Raw genomic sequence first — 21,731 nt, 5'->3', positions numbered from 1 at the left:
GGTCTTATTTAAAAGTTAACGGTAAGACTGTCTTATTTAAAAATTAATATAGAGTATTTTTTTTTCCAGATGTATAATGTCTTGGAATCGAGAGAAAAGTTTTATACTCCGTATTTTCTAAAGGAGCGTTTGGTAGGAGGGATGGGATTAAATTGGAAAAGAAAGTGGAATAAAACGGTGGAATTAATAAATGGGATAAGGATAAAAATAGTGTACTACGTATTCCATTGTTTGGTACGGGTTGAGATTAGATTGGAACAACTAATAAAAATGCAAAATTACCCTTACTACTTTTTCTTCTTCTTTCTCTTTCATTAAGGGTAGAAATGTCTTTTACGCATTAAATTTAATTCTCATTCCTTATACCACCCCCTTTTAATAAGGATAAGTTTATTGCAAGTCTTGAGCAAAGTCTCAACATGAGTCTTGTTCAAGATTCTTGCAATAAACTCATCCAAGACTCACATGAGTCTTGCATGGAGTTTGGAATATTCAAACCCATGTCAAGACTTTGCAAGGGAACAAATACTACCATCTTTTGGTTGGTTGCCAATGAAAATTGGCCACCTCACCAACCAAAAGTTTACAAAAAAATTTTAAAAAATAATTAAGTATATTTTATAAAAAAATAAATATATTTGGGTTTTTCTAAGCTATACCCTCAAGGTTGTTGAGTTTCTAAGGTGTGTCATGCTTTTTCAAAAGTACAAGTTGTGCCCTCCAACTTAAGTTATTTAATCAATCGTACCCTCTAATGTAAACTCGACATTAACAATTGTAAATAAATAGGAAGTAATAAGAAGCGGATGAGAAAAAAGAATAAGAAATACACTGAGAGCTTGACATATCAATGGTTGCTTTTAGAAGAAAGAAGAAAAAATAGATGAGAAAATTTGGAAAAAATGCTAAATGTTAACCTACTTATATAACTCTAACCCAATTTGGGCGTGAAATTTCTCTCCAAAGTGTGGTAATAAACCGTTAACACAACTACTAACGTTGGATTAACGTTATAGGGTACGGTTGAATAAACACCTTAAGTTGGAGGGTACATCTTGTAATTTTGAAAAAGCATGGGCACACCTTAGAAACTCAAAAACCACGGGGCCATAGCTTAGAAAAACCCAATATATTTTGAAGAGGATTGAGTGAGTCTTGGAATATGTGTGAATTTGGAGAAAGTTTTGCATGAATCTGAATAATAAAAAGTATTTTAAAGTTAGTGGAAAGTTGATGTGGTAGAGTCTGAAGTCTAGGTCCGAATCTGGGGATAAATTCACCCTAATTTGGAGGGATAACTCCCTTTTTATCCCCCTCTCAATATCATCCCTCTAAACAAACAAAACACTTGTTAAATCCCTCCTCTTTTATCCTATCCTCCCTCTTCTATCCCTCTAAGAACTTTTAGATGACCAATGATCTGATCATGAGGAGATAGAAAGAACTTTTGGTATTAAAAAATTAGAAGAAAGAAAATAAGAGAGGAGAGATGGTGATGACCCGGTCATTGGAATGACCAATACAAAGCTTTGGTCATGAGTATAGTAGTTGACATGTGGCAAAATACTATTGGAAGGAAATGGAAAAGAGAGAGAATTGTTATTTACTATTTCTTATCATGACCAAAGCTATTTTTGGCAACCATTGGGAGTCTTTGGTTATTGTTAGTCATGTGACTTAGTCATGGATGAGTGGAAAGAGAGAGAAATTATATAATAGTCCATGACCAAGATATTTTGGTCATTTATTGGGTATGCTTTAACAAACAAGTTTAATTGTTTAAAATCTCTTTGAAGTGGCTCCAATTTTTAACTTATTTACCCCTCCTCTTATGTATATCCTTCCCTTCCTTTAATTCTCTCCACTCTCTCCCTCTTTCTCATAGCCACCACTACAATACATGCTTATCACCATATTTTTTGATGCAAAGCCGGGGGTATAAATTAGATTAGAGCAAGTTTAAAGTTACGAAAAGTTAGGAAGACTTATTCTCCAATATTACATCCCGAGTATAGTCAGGTGAAACATGCTTATCACCATCACCCATCGAATAGTTGTCCACCTTTTTAAACCAACTTCCACCATAATTGCCTACCCAAAAACATACCCAAAAAAAAAAAAAAAAAAAAATCCAACACCACAAAGATGTTTGAGTTCGTCGTTGGAGCCACTACCTTGGTGGAAGGCTCAAACAGCGTACAAGTGTGAAAAAATAAAGTTAAAAAGTTTTTTTACTTGCAACATTTCTACTACAGAGTGCACTATTTATATAAATTCACTTCAAAGTAACTAATCCCCTTATAAATTCATTTCTTCTAGGAAAGCATCCTCTCTCTCTAAAAATGGAAATTATCACCGCCCTCACACTGTCTTTCCATCGCCCATCCTAAGCCTATTCTCCTCCCTTCTCTTGCTGGGCTTGCTAGATCTATCTAAGGATTTTGTCAGTTAGGGAGTTAGCTTCGATTTTTCCGCCGCCTCTTAACCATCGACCATCATCTTATATGAAATTAAGCAAGCTTTTCTTGCTTTTGACTGGCTTTTAGCCTTGATTCTCACATCTAAAGATGTGTATGACATTTTTTATGCTCTTTTATAGTACTTGCAATTAAATTGGTTTTGCTCAATCTTTATGGCTAGTTTTTAATTTTTGGGTATTGAGAATTTTGTTTTTGATATTTGTTCAATTAATTGGATTCATGATATTTTTCCATTAGCCTTCTCTTAGCTTTTCTTTACAGCGTTTGATGAGTTTTTTCTCATGGTATTGTTTTTTAAGTTTGATAACAAGTCTTTTGATATGAGATTTTTCTCATCTTTGTCAAATTGTAGTTTTTTTTGTTGGGGGTGGGGGGGTGGGATGGGTTTTCTTTTCTACTTTTTTTCAATTGTTGTTTGTAGTTTCCTCTAGAATTTCTTAGGCTCGGTGTATCCGCCTTGTTTTCTTCTCTGCTAGCTGCTTGCACCTCCGCTTCTAGTTGCTAATGGTCTTGATCATCCTCACCGACAATCTAGTGTTTCAACGCCATATGTTAGTTGAGATCAACACTGATTTCTTCGCCGCCTCACCGCTATTTGTCACTCACCACTGTCGTTGGTTTTTTGGTTTATTAGTTGCTTGCTTTAGCTTCTATGAGAAGCTATACGTTTTAGCATCTTAGAGAAGTTTTGTTTAGTTTCCTTAAGAAACTTTTTTTTAGCTTAGGTGTTTATTATTATTTTTATGTTTTTTAATAGATTCTAGTAGTTTTCCTGAGATAGGGAGATTACTAGTACTGTGTACCTTTCAAATATTAAAAAAAAAAAAAAAAAAAAAAAAAAAAAAAAAAAAAAACTAATACCCTTATTATATAATATTCTTGTAAACGATCGCTAGTACTTTTAATATCTCAATTTTCTTATATGACTTTCATCTTATTTGATGTGAACACCTGCAGTTGCATAGCTTATAACAATGTACCAAAAAAGGGGAGGCAACCATATTGATCTTATAGATAAACGAGTAATGTTTATCTAGTGGCTTTGTGTTTTTTTTTTTTTTCAGCAACAATGTTTTTGACATGTCATATGCTAGCTGGAGAATGATGTCCTATGTTACTGTAGAGCAACACATATAAATGGAAGGGCACCCACACCACCATTAAAGCTTCCTCATCGTCGTAGTTATTAATAGTTGGAATGGAATCGGTTTGTCAAATGAGTTCATTGAGTTGCTCCATGTTAGTTTTCATCACAACGAATGTATGAAATATAGTAAAAATAACCAAATAACAAGTATAGCATATGAAGCTAGCTATGAACAAAACCTATGACCGGGCAAAAATTAGTACATGAAGATTGACAAAACATTGAACATTACCTCTAAACTCAAACAGATAAAGAGCTTAATGTCTGTCAACTACGAGTACAAAATTCAAACAAGCAATATACAATCAAAAAAGATGGTAAAACATAAGCTATCTGTAGATGGACCTGGTCTTTATACATCCAACTTGAAGAAATGGTAAACAGGACGAGCATGCATACCGGTGAGGAAGACTTGATAGATGATAGAGGACCTCTCACCTCTGTTCATCTGTTGATTCTGTTTGAAAAAATCATCTTCATAATAATGAGTTTAATGCAGGATACGTTTTTCTATCAACTACTGGTAAATTTAAAATGGCAGGCAGAACTGTAGGAGAGATCATATCATCCTTTGACCAACTTCACATGCCACTCCTGTAATTTGCAGTTACGATGACGGCACACAAAATTTCTGCAAACAAAAATGATCGAGTTATAATGTAGCCTAGCGTGATAAATTCCCTTTTACCCTGTTTCTAAACCTTATACCCTCTTTGTATGTTATCCTAGAGAAGGCTTTGGTCTTGCAATCCATCTTCCAATCCTTAAAAGAGGTGCAACTGTTGGAACTTATTTGGCAGAATCTAGATTTTGGATCTATGACAACCACCATGCAATCGACAACACTTACATGGTTAAAGGCCCAGTTTAGGTTCATTTGATTTTGGTGCAACTAAGTTAGACACTAACCTCAGGTTTGAATGCTTTTAAATTATAAATTCCAATTGCTACCTGTGTAGTTGACATGAGTTGGGTAAAGGCTTGATTTTGGTTTAGATTCTTTTGGCATGCGGAGGTAAAGACCAGGCTAAATCAGAAGGTAATACTTTATGGGACGATTATCACTAGACATTTTTAAGCGGTGGGAAAAACTTTACCTCAAACACCAGATAAATCATTATACTGCCAAGGGTTGAACTCCTTGGTTTTCACATCTTCTAGCTCAACAATATCAGAGCTATCTATAGCTGCCCGATGTTCAGTGTATTTGCCATTGTACTGGTAAATCTCCATATCACCCCAGGGGGTAGTTGCAACATCTTCGGTCAAATCAAACCATCTTGGAGTGAATTTGTCACCCTTGGTTTCTCGATTTCTCTTCTCTGCTCTCTGCCTCTCCTCCAAACTGAAGCAGAATATAATCAAAACCTTAAGGTAAAAGGACATAAGCACATAACAGCACAAAATTTATTTTACCCTAGAACAGGTAAAAGGATTTCTCTTTGTATTAAGGTACAAAAGCTTCTCAAACATGTTTTCTTTTCTCTTTGTATTAAGTTTGTGTTGTACAGCTTGTAAACTAGAAAGCTCGTGCAAAATTGACAAATCACTAATCTATGTGTGTTATTTATGTCAGGAGATGGCAATAATAAGAGGAAATCCTTGCTAACTGTTCTTCATCATGACAATGAATAATCACTGAATGAGTGTCAAAACAGGACACTAACATGAAAGTTAAATAATGTAACATCATCAAGACTTGTGGTACTTCTATCTTCTTGCAAGAAAAGACAGGTACAAGCATACGACCAAAAGCAACAACACAGGACCAATCTGACACCAGCCAAGATGAAAACATAGGATGGAAAATGAAGCGGACATTTTTTTTTTTTTACTACCTACTGAAGCATCAATATTCCGAAACACTCACAAACAATCAACTTAGTTTAAACTTTAAAACATCATAGTTACCATAAGTCAAGATTAGGATAGAGGCTATCTCTCAAACTTACAGCACAAAAAACAATGTTCTGATCTTGATTAAATGGTTCAAAGCTTTAATGACACATCAGGGAAATACCTCCACTCCATAGGAAAATTTCAGAATTTTGAGTTCAGCACAAAGATTAAGAGTAGTTATTATGAAAGTGGAGGATAGAGATAGGAAAAGGAGTACGGGTAAGTGTTGTGATTCTTGTGAAAAGAAATTAATTGCAGTGAAAAGAGAATAGGCAAAGCAATTATATTTTTTACTGAGTACTGTACTTGAAAAAGGAACGGTGGAGATCATTTCTGAGCATCTAAAAATAGTACCTGCTAAATATCTTTTAATTTGGAACAGAAAAGGTAAAAAAAAAATCCCAAAATATGAACAGGCACTGATCATATTTGCAGCATAATGACATATCCATCAGCCAACTTTCACATTGGTCACTCATTTCATGAAGTTAACAGTCCAAAATGTAGAAACACAACCATAGACAGAAGAGGAACCTGCTCTTTTCAGCACCAGACTTGGATAAATCGCCCATCTCAAGAGCATATCTATCAGGCCGTAAACGTGAATCTGATGCCAGTAACTTCTTGGGGGCTGTATCAAAACTGTTTATCTTGTGGGCAAAGAATGTATATTGATATTTGTCATTTTTCGGAGTATCTGCAAGATGCCAAGCCTGCAAAATGTATACATAAACAACAGTCATGATGAGGGTGTGAAAACTGAAACCAAATTTAGCAGAAATTGAAGGTTACATAAAAGCACGTAATCTGCTTGGATGATCTACTGACCTTATATTATTTCAAACCAATTAAGTTTAAATAAGTTTAATAAGTTCAGATAATTTCAGACAAGTTAAAGCAAAATAAGCTCATATAAAATAAGTTTAGACAAAATAAGTTCAGACAACATGAAAAGAATAGAACAAACCCTTAGTTTTGAGACTTTAATACTTTATACTAGATATCATGCAGAGTAGAAGAATCCTATCACTGATGAGAATTAAGCTTCATTTTTTATTTTTTTTAATTTCATCAGAGATTCATAGATTATTATAAATCCATTCAGTAAGATATACTCATACATTCATAGATTTATTATAGGAAAGATAAAGAAACACCAAAACTGACACATCTAAGTTCTAAACAGTCATAAGGCTTAAGAATAAGCCAGTCATCATGTTCAATTCCATCCGCGTATCAATATTTCACTGAATGGTTCTAGGAGATTAAAGCCATAAAGACATATCAGAGAAAAACTGAAGTTTCTTAGATATGAACCTCTTTCAGTTCTGTGCCAGGTAGAGGTTCCCCTTCCACATCACATGGTTGATAACTCATTGACTCATTCCATTTGCCGGTCATTAATATTTTAGGCTCCTCATTAGCATCATATACATAACCATCCACCTCATATCGACCAGCTCTACAAGAAAATACAAGCTCAAATAAGCCAGAATAAACCTTAAAGAAAAATGAGTGCAGGGAAATAAAATAGTCTTCAAGCCTGCAGACTTGAAATAGAGTTGCCACTTGCCAATCTAATGACATATATAAACAAGCAACACTGGATAAGCCATGTCAAATACCCATCTAACTATTCTAAGCCAAAATAAGTAAGAATTATATAAAAAAAAATAATAAATAATAAAAATAAGTAATAAATTAAACTTATAGCAGAAAGCCAGAAACAGGAAGTGCACGTAACAAGTGCACTCTGCAAGGGCTTAGGGCTAACAAATGGTACTGGCAAATTAGACTTGGAGACACACATTTGACTACAGAATGCCATGGACTAAGCCAAATGTCTTACTAAACAATCCTCTACTTATTGGCTGAGAACTAGCATGTCAATTGTCTTTCAAACATTCTAATGCGAGTCTTATTAGACACTATGATGATGGTATTGTATGTCAAAACAAAGGAATAATAAAGAAATTAAAAATAATAAAACAAGAAGATAATCAAGCAGAGAAAATACTAAGCGCATCATTGTCTGGAATACAAATTTTGTAATTAAAGAAACAAAATCACTACATACCCAAACCAACCACATGGTTGAAAATACAGCACAACTTTATCTCCAGTAGTTAAATTGGTCAGTATCATCTCGCCAGGTGAATCCACCCAAGTTCGGCCAAATATTAGGTTATGAACTTTTGTAGGAGGTGGGACCAAATCCAACACTACACCACTTCTTTTGAGAGTGACACGGGTCCTGCATTCGAGATAACCATGATTAATAACATGGCAAACTAAAACATTATGATGTAGTAAGCTTCACTGCCATATACTATCGGACTATCTATCACAGCACTAATTAACATGAAAATAAATGTGTCAAGAATCAAGATATATAGAATTATTTTTTAACATAGAATAATAATAATAATAGTGATGTCAAAGCACCCACTTTGGATAGAGATAAAACAGAAAATGAGAGTCATGAGTCTAAGTTCTGGTTGTTTTCAGGTCATGCTAGGCATGACTCCTACATGCCTAAACAAAAAGCTTCTAGATCATACCAGAGGGCTGCACAGCTATCATACGAGCTCACACTACTCTGTTCATTAAAGTCCAGGAAATAAAGAGCCCCAGAATGAGGCAAGAAGCAAGCAACGCCACTTCCACAATCCACACTGAGCTAGCACAACCATTTCATGTCCCCTGATGCCCTTGTGCTGTAGCTTTCATCAAGCATTAGCAATAGAATTCTTTTGATTTTACTTGTTAGTGATGCAAGCATGATGCTGATAAGGGTTAATGCCAGGAAATATGAGCTTCCACATAGGGTTCAACAAAAGAGAGAGAGAGAGAGTTCTTTAGCTTGTTAATGATATTGCCTTAGTGACTACATTTTTCCTTTTGTGACTTTGATGCTTCGTTAATCCAAGCTTGTTGCTAGTTTATTGGAGTATTTTTACTTCCTTATATAACTGCTTTAGCCTTTCTTTCTCTAATGTGAGTTCATATCTCTATTTTCCCGTTCAATGTCAGAACAAAAAACCCTGAAAATATTTTCTTTTACACATTAATTTTGGAAGATTTTGATTCAAATCATCAGAATTCCAAGGGGCCTGTACACATCAACTTTTGGTATGCATGTCAAGGATACATATATCATCAAAGCTGACATCTGAGCAAAAATCTTAGTGGGTTCGAAAGCTTGAAATTTTAAACCCCCCAATCATTTTACGTCCTCCCTTTCTTTCTCCACACCTCAACGCATATTCTGAAATTATCCTTTTCTGCCTATAGTTTTTCAAAATCCTCAATTGTCAAACTCTAAATCCACAAATGCAATCCCTCAGCTTCAACTGAGGAACATAAAAAGAACTCATTTCATGATAAATCCAATTCCAACTTCCAAAGGAACATGTCAATGAAGCCAACGTCTTAAACAAGTCTTGGGTAAAAATTAAATTGGCAAGCTAAAGATAAAGTGGCATACCTACCCCAAAGAATAATTTGAAGATGGCAGAGCTTTTGGAGATGAAAGAAGGATTCCAATGAAGCAGTAAAAGTTCAACAGAGATGATAATTAGGATATCAATCATCAAAACAGAGCTTCTATACTTGGAAGGTAACTATAACCCTCTTGCATCCTTTGAATGATTGAGGAAAATAACAACATCTTGACAACAAAGATTACAATGATACTAATGTAAATTGGCCATTGTCTAATTTATGAAATACAGAAATGTGCTTAGCAGAACGAAAGGGAAACCTGTAACTTGAAAGGTGCTTGCACCAAGAACAATTCATTAAAGTAAAGGCTCAGGATCCATGTCAGTTGCACAATGCGCTAAGGAACTTGAAAAACTAATGTTGATGATATTTAGCTTGAATGGTATCTTTTGAGCACAAAACAATCAGGTAAATCGTTGGTTTTGACCCTAATATAAGGCAGGTGATTGCCATGAAACCACCTCACTTTTTGAGGATGTAGTACAATTGGCTATAATGTGTGAGAAACATAGCATGACTAAAGGATACTTTTTGCTCTTGTAGTTCACTAAAGCAAATTTCAAGGCCTCTAGAATGGGGTCTATCAAAGAAATTACAGACGATAGCTATGAGCAAGACTCACATACAATTTTCATTTAAAAATGATCACCACAAGTTAAAAGAAATTACAATTTTCCCAACCAATGTATCTTCAAGAACCTATTTTATGATCATTTTAAAATGGCATCACACCACAAAAAGGCTAGGCATACTTTGCACCGCATACATTAAGTGCAACCTTAACCACAAACACCTACTAAGAAATTAGATAGCACCATAAAAGATAAAAAAAATTACTTACCTTCCAATGGGATAAACATCAAGGGAGTTGCCTAAAAATTTAGTCTTCAGCTTTGATGTCAGATCATATGTAAAATGCTCATTCTCACAATGTCCAACACTCATAGGAGGATGATGACTCACCTAAAATATACAGAAAATGCAAATCATCAGCACTACCTAATTAAATGCAAGAATAGCAGTCATGGTAAAATTGCTAGATTGGGTAGAAAGAGAAATTACTGTCCAGATTTATTTCAAAGTCGTGTTCCAAAAGAAGCTACAAACATGTGTTGGTTAAACAGAAGTTCAAAGACAGACAGACAGACCTGCTCTGAAATAAAAGTAATCCCATTATGATTGACCATTTCATAGGTTTCACCAAGGATGGGATTAAAAGGCTTCCAGGTGCGCTGTAAAGCATGGTACACAGATATTGCCCAAGATGCTGCAACCAAGACATGTATAGATTTCATATTAAATGAAACATGAATTTGCCTCAGATTCTATCAGAGAGTCTGCTCAGTTGCTCACCAGCATAAACCAATCGCAGATAAGGGTCTTCACATTCATCAGCCTGATCTAACAGGTAACTGTACTCCATTATCTGTAACAACCATACACCATTTCCAGAGTTAAACCCATATCACAACATCTATATACTGGTAAGCAAAAATATCACTGCACACGCATCAATGGTAAACAAGAGATGACACAAACCTCTGCCATTTTCTGCAGCATAGTCATAGGCTCGAAGATTATAACTGGTAGAGTTACCATTGATGTCACATCTGACCCAATGTACTTCTGCATCATTTTCCAGTAGCTATCTCTCTCCTGTAATCACAGAAATTCAACAAATGAAGTAAGCAATAGCAATTAAATATTGATTTAGAACAGTCCTGAAAGCTAGTGTATAGTCTCCAAAGATCTTTGAGATCAATCACTCCAAGGTTTCTTGTGGTGAAGGTCCACATATACCAAAAATAACCATACTCAAAAACCCGAGTTATCGCAGTGGCCATAAATTGTTACATGAAATACAAGCAAAAGCTACTTAATAACATGTATAATAGGTAAATTATACTAGAATGATTCTAATATAAGTATGAAGTTTCTTAATTTGGAAATTTATAACAATCTGATCTTAGTACAAACATAAACATCAAACACAACTTCCATGATTCCATCCCAATAAAATATAAACAAAAATTCATACTTTAGTACACCCAAAGCTATTTTCTGTTCATGGAAGCTCTTCCACTCCGCTTAGGTACACCCAGGTGTGTAATGAAAATTATGCGACAAAAAGTCGAAGTTTGATAAATTCAATCACATAAATAGCAGATATACAAACCTCTTGTTTCCACCTTCCTCTCTGTGCTTCTTCTTCAGTATCATCCTTACCTCCCTCAGGATTTACGACTTCCAGATTTTCATACCCTATAAACCTAAAGATCACATAAAAATTCATAAACAGTACTTAATAAAAGGAGAAAATATTCACCAAATGTCAAGCATTAAATTACATTAAAAAAAAAATGGTTTGATTGAAAACAATCAACAAAATATTGAAAATAACCAAACAAAAAAAAATTAATCATCAAAAACAAAAATAGTGGAGTAATTCACTAATATTAATCAGCATAAAGAACAACATTCAGAAGCGTAGAAATTAAAAAAAAATAAAAAAAAATGCTTGAAAAAGCGTCGAAAAAGAGGAAATACCCATTGACAGATCTATGCATGGCGTTACTGAACATGGATAAGCTAGAAGTCATTGAAGAGAAAAATCCCTTATTTTCCATATTCTTCTTGGGGCTTGGCATAATTGATTGAAAATTTGTGATCAAATTGAATGATTAAGATTTAAATCGGATACCCTAATTTATGAAATTCGAAGCAGATTAATTTATGGGATCAAAGGAGTGAGCATGACAAGGTAGACTATGCAGGAGTCAGCCAATATTACTATATTAGTCGTGTTTATTAGACTTTTTCGCTACCTAACTTACCCATCAAATAATCAAATCATGTTACTCCCTCCAATTTTTATTTTTATTTTAAGCGTTTTATTTTGAAGGATATATAAATCTATTAGCTATTACAATTTTTTTGTATGCGGCCTGCTATATTGTATGGTAGGGGTTACTCGAGTTACTCGGTCAAGGGTTATTCGAGTTTTTCGGTCAGGGGTTACTTGAGTTGACGGGGTCACTCGAGTTACTCGGTCAGGGGTTATTCGAGTTGTCGGGGTTACTCAAGTTACTCGGTCAGGGGTTACTTGAGTTACTCCTGACCAAGTAACCCTCAAGTAGCCTCGGACCAAGTAACCCCTTGAGTAACCTATGACCAAGTAACCCCTGACTGAATCCTCGAGTAACCCCTGACTGAATCCTCAAGTAACCACTGACCAAACTCTTTAAGTAACCCCTGACCGAATTACTTAAATAACCCCTAACCGAGTAACTCAAGTATCCCCTGACCGAGTAACTCGAATAACCCATAACCGAGTAACCCCTAACCGAGTAACTCGAGTAACCCTTAACCGAGTAACTCGAGTAACCCCTGACTGAATCCTCGAGTAACCCCTGACCAAACTCTTTAAGTAACCCCTGACCGAATTACTTAAATAACCCCTAACCGAGTAACTCAAGTATCCCCTGACCGAGTAACTCGAATAACCCATGACCGAGTAACCCCTAACCGAGTAACTTGAGTAACCCTTGACCGAGTAACTCGAGTAACCCCTCAAGTAACACTTGACCGAGTGAACCCCTCGAGTAACCCCTGTCCGAACCCCTCAAGTAACCCCTGACCGAGTATCTCGAGTAACCCCTGACCGAGTATCTCGAGTAACCCCTAACTCTAACAAAATAACCCGGGTAACCCCTGCCACACGGTGTGACCTGCTGCACCAAAAAGTTGCTGATTAACTATTACTAAAATAAAACGTTGCTGACATCACTGTACACATGTCACTCACATAATAAATTTTTTTCCAACTAAATGTAAGGATGTTGTCATTTTTTTTTTTGTGGAGCTATCATATTTAACAATTTTGAAATTTGAATATTAGAAGTTTCTACATTACAACTACAACCTATCAATTTACCTTTAAAAAATAAAATAATTGTAAATAGCACTTTAATAAATGGACTCCTGTATTGAAATATGTATTAGGCGACATTGAACCGGTATTACCGTATTATATCATAATTTTGATGAAAATCTAAAACTATAAAATTACAAATATTTTTGTACAAGGTGCATAATTTTTATTTATATTTATCCATTTTCTTTTAAATGTACAAATTATAAAAATAGATTTTATATAAATCGTGCATCGCACGGTTTCTAACCTAGCTTAAGCAACATTAGATGATTCAAAAAAAAAAAAAATCGTAGGCAAATTAATAATTTTGTAAAAATCTTTTTGTTTTTAAAAAAAATATGAGTTTAGGTGGAAAAATTCCCTATACAAAAAACTCTCATTTAGTATATGTGTATATATATATAGATACGGAGAAGTACTCTTAATTGCTACGAAGCACGTATAAAAAGATGTAAATGATATCTTTCATGGTGTTTTAAACTTTTGATATTTCAATTGTTATTTTTACCAAACACTCATACTGGGTCTGTTTTGGTGGTAGCTTTTGAGGTAGTTTTTAGCTTTGACCTAATCCAAACACTACCTAGAAAATTTCGAAGTAGTGATTTAAATAATTGTTAGTGGTGGAGGTAGCTGTTGTTAATAACTAAAAAAAAAATAGCGTAGGCTTTCAACCTATATTTTAGTTTCTTTTTATTTTTTTTAATTTTTTTTAATATGGCGTGTATTTTTTTTTTCAATCAACCACAATAGTGGGTTTTCTACCTGATAATTTCTATCTCATGTTATCTTAATTTCTATATCCTCCTTTTATAAACTCTACACTCCATCTTCTTCTTCCAAAACCATAATTAATTTTAATTTTTATGTTATATGGGGATAAAAGGAGCAAAAGAAAGTATACAAGTTTTTTTTGATTTGTTGAGGTATGTGTTTTTCCTCATATATCCTACTTAAGTTGTGTATATAATGGTCTCAACAACTAGTTTTGCCTTACATTCATAATATGGCATCTATCTTGATATTTGACCTCTAATAGCTACTACTTCACAGCTCATAGTTACCTCTACAAGGACTACAATTTTTAGTTGCTTAAAAGTGGCTAACTTCCAATAGCTACAACTATTCACCTTGAAAACTAACCTCTACTCACTAATAATTGGCAACTACTTGTTATTCTAACATTTATCCGCTATCTATACTATCTATTAAAAGGTGTTGCTAAAGAATTTTAGGTGCCACGTGACACTTTCCTCAATCAATCGAGTCTTTAAAGGTGTTGCTAAAGAATTTTAGGTGCCACGTGGCACTTTCCTCAATCAATTGAGTCTTTCATTCACGTGCTTACAAATACGGCTTGTATAAGATTTGAACCCACGACTTTAAGTTTTAAAAATATAGTGTTAGCCACTAAACTATCTATAATATTATAGTTATAATATTATTAAAACTCAAAGGAACAACATGGTATTGACATGTGTTGATTAGGGGATTTTTATCCACCAAGCGCCGTTTGACAAGTGGACCAACCAGGTTCCGCCACGCGTCCTCCACGGACCACTTAAGACACGCCACGTGTCCACCCATGCCAAATGGGACAACCGGCCATCAAGGCCCATTTCAGTCTAGAAGCCCGATCGGCCCTAGGTTTACCTTAAACCTAGAGAGTTGCACGCTTCCCAAGGCTATAAATACTCGATTAATCCTCATTAATCGAGGGACCGAATAATTTACGGAACACACTAATAACCGGCTGATCTCGCTAGCAAAGCAGATTACCTACATTAAATACTCTCACCTAGAGAGACCTTATTACTTTAATTTCTGTATTAATTACTCCTTAATCAGGTACTAACTTGACCGTTGGAGGCGGAGCTCTCAGGAGTCTCCGTTATTTTGCAGGTACAGGCGTCCGGTTCCAGTCTCGGAATTGTAACTCTCCCGCAGGACATCAGAAAACCCCGAAACATTTGGCGCCGTCTGTGGGGAGAGTACTTCAGAGATGGCATCCAAGTCTGTACCGACCCCAGAAGAGAGGCGTCCCCTAGACGACCCTCAAGTTCAGTCGGACCATGATACCGAAAGTGAATTTGAAGTTGAAACTCATACAGCTCCAGACGGGACCCTAAGGGCCCGCCGTACCCGTCATACTGAAATAAGGGAACGGGAGTATCTTCAAACAGGAAACGAGCCAGCAGGCGCACCGCTTGCTCGGCAACAGCCGACTGATGGGTCTGCTCCCATCACAAGGAACGAACTCATGACCTTCATGAGGGGATTCAAGGGAGAGATCCAAGAGTTGATCAACAAAAAACCGCCTGCTTCAGTCAAAGAGCAGGCGGCCAAAAAACCTTCCACTTCACTGAAGAGGAAGCCAGTTCAAGGGCGAGAGGCGACTCCCCATCCTAAATCTAAGAAGCGGGAGCCGTCTGCTCTTGATTTCACAAAACTCCGTTATCCTACGGGAAATAGGAAACCGGTTCGTCATATTCAGGCGGACGGGTCAAAGCAAACGTTCACAGATGCTCGGCACCTGCTAGAGCAGAAGAAGAGTGACCGATTATCAGAGTCGGCTTCTACTTCAAATTTTCAGGACAGTTTGCAAAATGCCTCGATGAGGCCAACTCAGTCGTACCATGCGAGTCAGTCAGGCGGCACCTCCCGTCAGTCTGGCTTTCATAGTGCGCAGGCGGTACCAAATTTACCATTTGTGCCGCAACAACAATATTTTATGCAGCCACCTCCATTTGGTGGACCTGCAGCAAAAAACGTCCAACCTATGGACTGGCAGCTACGGCTGCTTAGACTTGGTGAACAGCCGTCGGCCTTCTCCAAGGAAATTACTGAAGCCGCTCAGCCGGCCAAAGTAAAAAATGTTTTAGTAGGCGCCTATGATGGCACTACTAACCCGGAAGACCATCTGATGGCATTCACCAACCTGATGTACCTTCAAGGGTTGGATGATCCCACTTGGTGCAAGTGTTTCCCAGCAACTCTCAAGGGAATTGCACAGCAATGGTTCGGCAACCTGCCGACTGGTTGTGTAAACAGTTTCAGGACGCTTGCTTACTTATTTGCCTCCAACTTTGCAATGAACATCCCTGCGAAGAAAACGACCCTTGATTTGGGAACCATTCAGCAGGGTGAAAAGGAGGGGCTTCGTTCCTACATCAGGCGGTTCAACCTGATGAGAATACAGATTCAAGGGTTACCGGATGAGGTAGCTTATACTGACTTTTTTAGAGGTCTCAAAGACGGGTCTACCTTCAAATTTGATTTAGTTCGAAAAAGGGTGGCGACTCTTCAAGAGGCCTTGATTGAAGCAGAAGCCTATATACAGGCGACTGATCTGTGTACAATGAAACAGTCGGACGGGAAGAGGTTCGACAATAGAGAAGGACGACAGAAACAGTCGTCCAACAAAGATGAAAAAAGAAAAGGGGTCTGGGCGGCTGATTCCTCTAAACAGCCGGCCAAGAAGAAAAAGGAATTCAAACCATACTCCCCAAAGTATGTGTTTAACAAGGATAACCAGTTTATCCTAAAAGAAATAAAGGGACGGCTCTCAATTGAGAAACCGCTCCCCATGAAGGGTTCTGCGAGCAACCGGAACCAAGACAAAATCTGTGCTTATCATGATGACATTGGTCATCACACCAACGACTGCATTAGTCTCATGCGGTACCTAGACCGCTTGGCTGATCAAGGTGATCTTGACACTTATGTCAAGAAATCTACGGGGAATACTTCCTCAAAAAAGCAGTCGGCCAAAAAGAATCAACAGGCCGACAGTTCCGATACAGATGATGCAGTCGTCTACATCATTGCAGGCGGCTTCTCAGGAGGCGGCCCCACTATTAGGGGCAACAAAGATAATATAAGGCGGTTAGATGTAAATTCCGTTCACCAAGAACGACCGTCCAAATATACATTTCCTGAGATTGTCATCACTGAAGAGGATCTAGGAGGAATAAGGGGGCCGCATGACGACCCTCTCGTTATTGAATGTAAAGTGGCCAACCAGAGAGTTGGTCGAATCCTCATAGATACTGGGAGCTCTTCAGATCTCATCAGCAGCAAATGTCTGTCAAAACTGAAATATCAGACGGACTGCATACATCCGGCCTCCCACCCTTTAATAGGGTTTGGAGGAGGAGTCGTCCACCCACTGGGACGAGTTGATCTACCCGTCCGCCTGGGCGAAAAAGGGGAAGGACGACACATGGTAGTCCGATTCCTAGTTGTAGAGGAACTCTCTGCCTACAACATGATTCTGGGTCGCCCAACCCTGAATAGTGCCAAGGCTGTTATAATCCCGTCACTTATGCTGCTTAAGTTTGAAAGGGACAATGGAACAGTCGGCTCCCTAAGGGGAGATCAGAGGATGGCCCGAGAGTGCTATCTCTCGGATGTCAAAACCACTGCTAAGGCCACTGGGTCAAGTGGAGAAAAAACAGACCTTGACAATGTCAAGGAAAGTGCGCCTGTTCAAGAAACAGGCGACAGAAAAAGAAAGGCGTCCCAGACAGAGTCCGCCAGAAAGGCAAGAAAATAGCAATCATTGGCAGAGGACCGGCCGGATGAGTTCCGCCCTCAGCCGGCTGGTGAGCATACGGACCTGATATTAGACGACTCCCGCCCTGACCGAACAGTCAAAGTTGGGACGACTGCTCTGAGAAACCTTGGTGATGACTTTCACAACCTGTTGAAAGAATACAAGGACATCTTTGCATTTGAAGTCCATGAAATGCCAGGCATTAGTCCTGATCTGGCAGTACACAAACTCGCTGTGGATCCGAAAAAGAAGCCGGTACGGCAAAAGAAGCGGAACCATGGTGAAGAAAGAGGTCAGGCGGCCGCCGCCGAAGTCAAAAAATTACTTGATGCAGGGTTCATTCGGCAATGTTACTTCCCAGATTGGGTTGCAAATGTGGTACTTGTTAAAAAGCCGAATGGCACCTGGCGAATGTGTGTAGACTACACAGACTTGAACAAGGCGTGCCCCAAAGACAGTTACCCTCTGCCCAAAATTGATAACCTGGTCGACTCAACAGCCGGCCATGCCTTGATGAGTTTTATGGACGCCTATTCTGGTTTTCATCAAATTCCTTTGTGGAAGAAAGATCAGGAGAAGACGGCCTTCGTCACTGATCAGGGATTATACTGTTATACGGTCATGCCGTTTGGTCTTAAGAATGCCCCGGCTACATTCCAACGAATGATAAACACAGTGTTCTTTGATCAGATTGGGAGAAACGTCGAGGCATACATTGATGATATGATTGTTAAGACTAAACTTCAGAAAGATCATCTGACGGACCTCCGAGAAACTTTCGCCACACTCAGGCGGCACCATGTCATGCTCAATCCCAAGAAATGTGTATTTGGAGTTGAGTCTGGGAAATTTCTCGGATTCCTTATCAACCAGAGAGGAATAGAGGCGAACCCTGAGAAGGTACAGGCGGTCATTGACATGCAGTCGCCTCGTACCGTCCGAGAGGTTCAGAAGTTAACAGGTTGTCTGGCGGCCTTGGGAAGATTTCTAAGCCGATCAGGCGACAAATGCCTATACTTTTTCCAGGCAATTAAGAAAAAGGCAAGGTTTGAATGGGGGCCGGATGCTGAGGCCGCCTTCCAGAAATTAAAGGTTCACTTGCATTCCTTGCCAAGGCTGGTCAGCCCTTTGCCCAAAGAAAATCTCTACATGTACCTGGCCGTCTCTGATCATGCGTTAAGCGCGGTGCTCCTTGCTGAAAGGGACGGCTGTCAACTTCCGGTCTACTTTGTCAGTCACGTACTGAAAAATGCCGAGTTGAGGTATCCCCTAGTGGAGAAATTTGGTCTTGCACTCTTCATGGCTGTTAAAAAATTGAAGCCCTACTTTCTGGCACATGCAGTCGTCGTGTATACCGACCAACCGATCAAGCGGCCCCTTACCACCATGGAGTCCTCCGGACGAATGATCAAATGGGCCATAGAAATGCAGAGTCTCGAAGTTACTTTCGAGCCTAGAAAAGCAGTGAAGGGGCAAGCCTTTGCTGACTTTATTGTAGAGATGACTCGTCCTCCTGACTCTCAAGTTCCAGACCAAGTCTGGAAGGTATATGTGGACGGAAGCTCTACTTCAAACGGTTGTGGAGCAGGCGTCGTATGTCAATCTCCAGAGGGCGACAGGTTCGAGTATGCTCTACGCTTCAGTTTCCAGGCTTCAAACAATGAGGCAGAATATGAAGCTTTACTAGCCGGGATCCGCATGTGTAAGGCGGCCGGGGCAAGGAAAATAGACGCCTGTTCTGATTCACAACTGATAGTGAGTCAGTACAATGGCGAATACGAAGCAACACATCCGGCCATGATCAAATATTTACAGGCGGTCCGACAAGCAGTCGGCTCCCTTGAGGATTTCCATCTGATCCAAGTACCGAGATCAGAAAACAACCAGGCAGATGCACTCTCGAAATTAGCATCATCCGCCTCCTCCGATACTCCTCGAACTGTGTTTTGGGAAGTAATGGAGAAGAGAAGCATCGAGGAAAATCCTATTGGAATTCTAGACAGAAGCTCAACCTGGATGGATTCAATCAGGGCATATCTGACAAACGGTACACTGCCGGATGATCCTCAACAGGCGGCATCACTGAAAAAACGAGCCTCCTGTTTTGAAATGATACAGGGGGAACTGCACAAGAGGGGGCACCTTCAACCTTTCTTAAAGTGTGTTACTCCTGAAAAGGGACGAGAGATACTAGATGATCTTCACTCTGGTTTCTGTGCTTCCCATATAGGTGGTAGGATGCTTGCTCAAAGGGCAAGGCGGCAGGGCTACTTTTGGCCTACTTTGGAAGCAGATGCAATGGAGATGGTGAAAAAATGTGACAAGTGCCAAAGGTTTGGCAAATTAATTCACCGTCCGGCTACTGACCTCACTACCATTCACAGCCCACTACCGTTTGCTAAGTGGGGCATGGACATTCTGGGTCCATATACGCCTGCTACAGGCGGCAGAAGGTATATACTTGTTGCCGTTGACTACTTCACTAAATGGGTAGAGGCGGAGGCTGTAAAGGGAATCAAGACGAATGATGTAATTTCATTCATTTGGAAAAACGTCATCACTCGGTTCGGGGTTCCCATGTCTATGGTTTTTGATAATGGTCCCCAATTTGAGACGCCTGTTCTCAAAAGCTGGTTGGGAGACCAAGGAATTGGACATTACTTTGCATCTGTCGGCCGTCCACAAGCAAACGGCCAGGTAGAAGCCTTTAATAAAATCATCTCAGACGGTCTCAAGAAAAAAATTGAACGAGCAGGCGGCCTATGGGCAGATGAACTACCACATGTTCTTTGGGCCATTAGGACGACTGAAAAAGGGGCGACTGGAGAAACTCCATTCCTCCTAACTTATGGTGCAGAAGCTGTTCTTCCAATAGAACACTACGAGCCGACTCTTCGAGTAATGCTATATGACGAAGAGGCAAACTGGGAAGCTATGCGCCTGGCATTAGATTCACTTCCTGAAAAGAGGGGCAATGCTGTTTTGCGCCATGAAATCTACCGCCTGAGAATGACTAGATCATACAACAAGAAAGTGCACAGGCGTCCACTCAAAGTAGGGGACTTTGTACTTAGAAAAATGGAAGCAGTTGGTAGGGCTAACGAGTCTGGCAAACTAACTCCCAACTGGGAAGGACCCTACCGAATCTATGCGGAAGTCAGGGACGGTACCTACCGTCTGGAAACACCAGACGGACAACCGTTGCCTCGAACTTGGAATGTAGATAACCTTAAGAAATATTTCTTTTGAATGATGTAAAGTAAAGAGCTACTTAATAAAGTTGGCACTTACTATTCAATTTTGTATTACGAGGGGCATGCCGTCTGTACCTTTACAGTCGGCTACTCTCCATTGAGTTTTTTCACTCTATCTTCAGAGGGGCATGCCGTCTGTACCTTTACAGTCGGCTACTCTCCATTGAGTTTTTTCACTCTATCTTCAGAGGGGCATGCCGTCTGTACCTTTACAGTCGGCTACTCTCCATTGAGTTTTTTCACTCTATCTTCAGAGGGGCATGCCGTCTGTTCCTTTACAGTCGGCTACTCTCCATTGAGTTTTTTCACTCTATCATCAGAGGGGCATGCCGTCTGTACCTTTACAGTCGGCTACTCTCCATTGAGTATTTTACTCACAATACTTAGCTAAAAAGATTAGGGCCTGGCCGACCCTGTGCCTAACAGGCGGCTACCCTTCTTTGACTTAGCACCTACGTTCACCAAGAACTTACCAAGGCCACCGGCCGAATGATCAGACCAGGCGCCTAGTCAACTGATCTAACTTTTAAAAACTAATCCGACCTGTCCCAACATTATAGCAGGCGTCCGGCGGCATCCATTCGGATGAAATTCGTCGCAGAGAGCAGCTCCCTTTTGGGTGGAACATTGTTCTATAAACTAATTACACGGCACCTATACGACTGTCCCAAAGGGCAACCACGTAGCCGTTTTTGAGACAAGGATAACTCTATCACTAACCAAACCAGTGGTAGCAGTTGACATCTGAGTCAGATGACCGCCTGTATTACTTGGGATAAATGCAGGGGGTACCTATTGAGATAATAGCCAACAAACATTGGCGAATCAAGGGGTCTAGCCGGCCTACGCCGCCTGGTACCTCTACTTCTCAAACAAAAGTGACGGCGACTGAGTAACTCCAAAGTTAACTCATAGTCACTCCTTCAAATTTGGTATGGAACCTAAAAAGTTTGAGTCG

At 39.1% G+C, this 21,731-nt stretch overlaps 1 protein-coding gene across 1 annotated transcript; it reads right to left on the bottom strand.

The window, feature by feature from the left end:
- Positions 1 to 3,738: 3,738 nt before the first annotated feature.
- LOC110711048 (oxysterol-binding protein-related protein 3C-like) lies at positions 3,739 to 11,827 on the bottom strand. Its single transcript, XM_021889424.1, has 11 exons — positions 11,578 to 11,827; positions 11,207 to 11,300; positions 10,570 to 10,686; positions 10,384 to 10,456; positions 10,179 to 10,297; positions 9,872 to 9,993; positions 7,604 to 7,780; positions 6,844 to 6,988; positions 6,061 to 6,239; positions 4,725 to 4,972; positions 3,739 to 4,258 (listed from the first exon to the last, which is right to left on the bottom strand). Exons 1-10 carry the CDS (start codon positions 11,676 to 11,678, stop codon positions 4,726 to 4,728), a joined length of 1,374 nt encoding a protein of 457 aa, XP_021745116.1. The 5' UTR covers positions 11,679 to 11,827; the 3' UTR covers positions 3,739 to 4,258; position 4,725.
- Positions 11,828 to 21,731: the final 9,904 nt, after the last annotated feature.

Source organism: Chenopodium quinoa, unplaced genomic scaffold (genome assembly GCF_001683475.1).
Source record: "Chenopodium quinoa cultivar QQ74 unplaced genomic scaffold, ASM168347v1, whole genome shotgun sequence".
In the NCBI taxonomy this organism is placed as follows: domain Eukaryota; kingdom Viridiplantae; phylum Streptophyta; class Magnoliopsida; order Caryophyllales; family Amaranthaceae; genus Chenopodium; species Chenopodium quinoa.
The sequence above is the reverse complement of the archived record's forward strand: the minus strand, read 5'-3'. Positions and strand labels throughout refer to the sequence as shown.